Here is a 5922-nt window from a genome sequence, read left to right on the forward strand (position 1 = left end):
CTCAGACATCCGCACCAGAATATATGATCTCCCTCGTGTCGTTCTATCGCCGTCTCCAGAAACTTGTCATACTCTAGCCAGTTTCCTGTCAGACAAATGTTAGATATTGTGACATGTAAATTATCTTCTGTCACTTATCCATTTAATACAAACGATTGACAAATCAACAATGAAAATCATATAAAGCAAAACAATGATGCTGTACCTTGTTCTTCTAGCACTTCCATCCTTGTTATGATACGCCGTGATACTCTGTCAACTCTTTTGCCTGCATAGAATTCACCAGTAAATATGGAGCAAAATATATTTTGAAAATACATAAAAAATGTCGGTAAACCATATCACCATTAGCTGTCAGTAAATTTAGTATGTGCGACATGTGTGCATGGGTAATAGAGTGACATATGTGGTATATGGATGGAAGGATGGACTGATAATGTTACATTACGAGTGTTTCCCCATTGAATTACTGTAATCTATACATCGCCATTAGGTTTACATATCTGTTTTATATACGTATATGAGATTACTGACAGATTTTTTCGTACAAAATTAGAAAAGATGCCCTTACATATGGTCAGCTCTGGCATAGGCTTTAACCGAGTAACCTGAGTGCTCTTCGAGGTTTCTGTGAAGGAAAACGAGATACAAGTTTCAATGATACAGAAATGTCCCAATGCTTAGTTGGTATTCCTGTGATTAATTGGGGAAACGAAGTTGAAAGATGGAAAACACACACACTAAAAACTATAAAGTGTGTGTTATGTAACTAACCTTTACTTGTCCTCTCACTCCTGTCCTCCCGGTGCCTCCTCTCTTCATCATCGTTGTCACTGCTCCAGTCTACATACATGGCATGCGAAGTGTTTTAGTAATGCATAACCTTATATATGAAGCTAATGTTGTAAAGACAGATAACATAACACATGAAATGAATAACAAAAGTATACTTCCCCGGTCTTGTCGAATACCAAAAGGAAATGCGTGTACAGACCAGGATACATGCCATAACATGGATCACAAAATTAACTTATATGATGAATAAACAAAAGTAATATAACATATGGTTTATATTTTATTCAACGCGTCTATCCTGCCCTGTTATTTTAACTGTGCTAAGAAGATCAAATGTTTACCTGTTTGTATTTCCTTGTATTCTCGTTTTTGGTCTTCCAAAGCCTTTCTGGGGTCCTCTACGGCCATTAACCCCCCCTGGCTTTCTATCTGCAGACCCACAGGGTTACTGATATTGTATACTTTGTATATCACTGGCGGAGGTGTGATGTAGGGTAGCAATGGGAGGCCGTTGGCGGGAAATTGCTGGGCTATCTGTCTACTTTCTTCCGCACCGTACTGAACAAGGGGTTGGTCTGGAAAGACATAGCCGAAGAAATAGATGTAGGATAAAGCAATGTTGTAATTTTTGTTATTTTTCTGCTATGTACATGCATAAAGATCCCAAAGATCCCATGGCTTGCAAAAACTGTACTACAAGAGCAGTGCCTTGAAACGCATGTAACAAATATCATCGCAATCCCACGTAGCGAACTATATATATATGTATAGCGCCGGACACGCGACGAAACACAAACATCGTAAAACTAAATATATCTTCATTTTATAGAGCTGATAACAACGACACAAAAGAGGGGGTTTCCAGTTAGCATTTCAGCGATAGTCTTCTAACAGGATCTTAAAAACAACACGGCAGACAGCGTAGATTCACCATATAGATATGTCTCGTGTCTTGTCAAAGGCCGACTTATCAACGAGAAAGGAGTAAACCACAAAAATTCTAGACTCAATGTAACGTCACGACTACACTTCTATAGATTTCATTGTTTGCCTTTCGCATTGTGTGTCGTATATCTGCCAGTACGTTTACGTTTTAGACGTACTGTTCAAAGTAAAGAGAACATGTTACAAACGTACTATAGAGACAAACGTTCCTCCATGATATCAATGTTATTCCATGGCTCAGCTAAGGCTTTTCCTAATTAAAGAAAAGAATAGATAAAATTGCCCTACCTATATCAGCTCTATGAATGTCACTGTCAGCCATTTTGATCTATATCCGGGTTCACCTTGTTGTTTTGAAGCGCCAAACGGACCCGCGTTTAGACAAAGGAATCGACGTAAGCGACGTCACTCTCTTTAAACGTGTCTTGAACGCTGACACGTCTTGAACTTGAAAGTATCACTGTCAGAAACCCTTGAACTACCGTATAAAAAGTGAGAGTGATGACTACATGTCCTTCTCGTTGTACAGAAACTATGACAAAGCTGTCTGGTATGACGCATAAGCACGTGATTGAAATATGACGAGACCAAGTTGAAAAGACCCACAACAACAAGGTCCGGCTGGGTTGCGTAATTTGAACGCTTGCCAGCAAAACAAGCTTCTTACAGTGGGGAACTCCCCACCTACTCTCCAAGCAGAGGTTAGGCTCCAGCTGATTTTTTACGTTTTCGTAGTCGTTTTTATCGGGCTTTCTGTTTTCTGTTGTATCTTGTATTGTCAAAACCTATTTGGCTAGCGGACTTCAAGAAGCAATTCAAAATAGAAAGCCCGATGAAAACGTTAAAAAAACAGCCGGAGCCTAACGTCTGCTTGAAGAGTTCTCCCCACAATCACGTTTCACAATTGTCATGAATCATACAGAAAGAGACAATGACAACCGTGCGCACAGAAACAGAGGATATCTCTATAATTAGAAACGTCTCTAACACAGACTTTCTCATGAGCTCATCTTTAATTTCCGCCGCCTAATGCCCAAGACGCTGGGTTTTGGCTCTCAGCCCGGCTGATTCTGGCACAAGAACAGTACAATTCAAAGCGGTGTTTGAGTCCCTTGGTGCTACAGAATATTTTTAGTGCGGGTGGAGCAACTATTATCAGGTTCTATGGTATCCCACAATGCTCATGGTAAACTTGATTTAACTTTCCTGCTACACTGACTCCCAACTTCTAAAAGGAAAAGGTGAATTATTACTAGACTCAGAGTTCTCGTTAATAGGAAAAGTTGCAAAATAATGACTACACCCTTCCTTGAATTTTGGCCTAATAGCTGGTTCAAATAGAAACTATGCCAGTTAAAGGTTATGTGCTTGGGTGTGGGCACGTTGCTGCATCATGAATTGAATTTGTGTTACCCTTGACCAAATAGTTGGAATATCAAGTACAAGTATGACTAAAAGGACAACAGAACACAAAAGGGTCTGGTCAGAGGTTCGTTTTCATCGCTGAAATTCGTTGAGCGTTCTGTCAAATCTCTCGGCCGCAGCGATGCCACCAACGCGCCGCAACTGATCATGAGCTCAGTGAGAGTACAGGCTTCACTTCATTTCTGACCGGTACATATCAACAGAAACAACCTTCACCACACGTCTGACTACAACTTTATTGAACTACAGACAATAAAGACATTTCAATTTACGAAAATGCTTTTGTTGTAGAGGTTGATGGGTTTTCTTTTATATGTCTTTTGTCAAACAACACACAATGACACGTACTATTACAACGCTTTATTTTGTTTGTAAACAGACAAGGATGACGTAATATAATATGCGTATGATATCAAGCTGATGGTTTGCGAAAAAGAACGGCTATACCGACTATATACAGTACTTGGATACAGTGATATAGATGATAGACAACACTTTTCCGACTAACCCAGATTGCAAATCGAACCTACCGATCCTGTTTTACAGCGTCCCTCCTCTATCGATTATCTCACTATGATTATCCTGTCAGATCGGGAGTCGCGATTTGCGTTGGCGGGGAGAGAGGGGACAGCACTTCGCAGTCCACTCACGTACAATGACTGTCCACATATGTCAATATATCGTATAAACCACCGCGGAATTTCAGCTATGTAAAACGCAAACAAAGAACAGTTATAAGATGGTATATACCATGGACCATATATATTAGATCATTAAAGAATTACTTTACAGCTTTAGCATCCCCCGTGCTGAAATGGTTTACCCCTCATATGACTATTAATAGAGGTCATACCGGAAGCCCATCCCGCGAGCGTGTATCAGCGGCAGGGTTAGTGTGCTGTGTACGTACGGAGGCCGCCATGTCGTTCATGTTGAGGTACATCGGGCAGATCTCAGCCGCCGTGTCGTGTGCAGCGGCAGGGTTCTCCTATTATCAGTTCTCGGTGTCACAGAAACAGGTGCGTGGTGTAATCATGGCTTTACAATGGGTTTACATCTTCACATGTTCGTTAGAGAGGCCAGGCCTAGGAAAAGGGGTGAACACACACCAAGCATGCTACTAGTCCGTGTTTGTGTAACATGTGTACGTGTCTGTTACAATGGTTGAAATCGCACATAATAAAGTTGTATTTGTGTTAATAAAGTTATATTTGTGTTAAGCACCTGTCACATACATACATTTTACGACAGGAAAATTAAGGAAATCATTGGCATTCAATTTACCGCGCTTGGATCGGTTATCGCCCTTATGGAAAGACCGTGTTTGTGTTCATGATAACCCCCTGTCAGATGCATACATAGTATATGTGCCCATTACTATAAGATTTAGGCAGCAAAGTGTGGATTGCTCTAGCTCGTTTGAAATGCGTGATCTCACCAATGACAAGGCTGTGATTGTGCTCAGCCCCTCAACATGCGTACATTCGACTTACGGTGGATTGACGATCATTGACGACAGCAAACTGATAAGTAACATTATTTTTGGGACATTTTCAGATGTATCGTACATAATTTGATACACTTTGATGGGAAAGGTTGCCGTTGAAGTTTGTCTGTGGTCTCTTTTATCACAGCCTTGCTAAAATAAGTTGGGAACAATCACATGTCAGATGTGAGACAGTATATTACCAGGGTCCTATAAGTAGGGCATTGGCCCGGGGACATTTGGCATTTGGATAAGGGTGTATTTCTGAGTAGATTTAGTGAGATACATACGCATTCTCACTCTAGATAGTTCAAGCATTCACATACATGTAGTTGCATTGCACAATAAATGATTTAAAAAGAGAACAGCTATAAATCATTTCACTACATACATTCAAAGTAAAATCAGTCTTAATCAAAATAGAAGTTATTTATTCAATTGCATTTTGATGTACGACATTGATATTTCAGCTGTGACATTATCCGTTCTCGGTAAAGTAAAGAGAAAACCAAATGTGGCGTGTTAACGTTGTTGTACAAAGTACGCACCTGCAGCACATTGCACGGCGTGTGACATGGTAAATAGCACCGGGTCACCCCGCCCCACTTCCGCATTCCTGTCCCAAGGACACACGGTGCTTCATGCAGGTTCACACAGGGCCCGTCTCTACCATATCCCTAATGTGTAGTCTTAACTGAGTTGAAAGCAAGTATATGTGACCATGTGAGAGACACAGTTTGCTCAACAAAGGATTTCGTAGTTTAAGGTCATGTCTGCCTTAAGCTTGTTTCCTGTCTAGTCCCTGCACTTCTGGTGACACCCGCTAGCTGGCATTTTACACACGTACATCATATTTTTTTCGCGACGCCCTAGGAAAAGAACCATAAAATGCATTATGCAGTATACTATGTATATATTGAGCAAGAAACCTGCGACAGAATTCACACTGTAATCGAGGGACCATAGTCTGGGAAAATAATCCAAGGGACCAGCAAAAATTGACCACAATGGCTGGGTGGATCTTCTGTGGTTTACTTGTACGTACAGATATACGTTGTATATCAAAAGCCGGGTGGGTCATCAGCACAGGCTTGACTGTATATAAAAAGTAGGTGGTCTTTATGCAGAGGTGGCCGCTTGTAAAGGTTCGATTGTGTATCAAAACCAAGCAGTCCTTATGCAGAGGTGGTCACTAGTACATGTTTGTCTGTATATTAATGACAAAGTGGTCCTTAAGCCCCCTTTACAAATCAAGAATTTAGCTCGGCCGA

At 40.8% G+C, this 5922-nt stretch overlaps 2 protein-coding genes across 2 annotated transcripts in view; one reads left to right on the forward strand and one right to left on the reverse strand.

Moving 5' to 3' along the window:
• The window catches only part of LOC118422259, a gene marked incomplete in the record, with an annotated part of 4287 nt that extends 2003 nt beyond the window's left edge, over positions 1 to 2284 (reverse strand). The window contains 5 exon segments of the mRNA XM_035829777.1: positions 24 to 85; positions 206 to 268; positions 775 to 843; positions 1137 to 1370; positions 2029 to 2284. Coding sequence (XP_035685670.1) covers positions 24 to 85; positions 206 to 268; positions 775 to 843; positions 1137 to 1370; positions 2029 to 2062 — 462 coding nt within the window.
• Positions 2285 to 4005: 1721 nt separating this feature from the next.
• Positions 4006 to 5922, forward strand: part of LOC118423475 — a 5742-nt gene continuing 3825 nt past the window's right edge. The window contains exon 1 of the mRNA XM_035831648.1: positions 4006 to 4184. Coding sequence (XP_035687541.1) covers positions 4086 to 4184 — 99 coding nt within the window. The 5' untranslated portion in view covers positions 4006 to 4085. The remainder of the gene's footprint in view (positions 4185 to 5922) is intronic.

The sequence above is a fragment of the Branchiostoma floridae genome, chromosome 9, assembly GCF_000003815.2.
Source record: "Branchiostoma floridae strain S238N-H82 chromosome 9, Bfl_VNyyK, whole genome shotgun sequence".
NCBI classification, from domain to species: Eukaryota; Metazoa; Chordata; class Leptocardii; order Amphioxiformes; family Branchiostomatidae; genus Branchiostoma; species Branchiostoma floridae.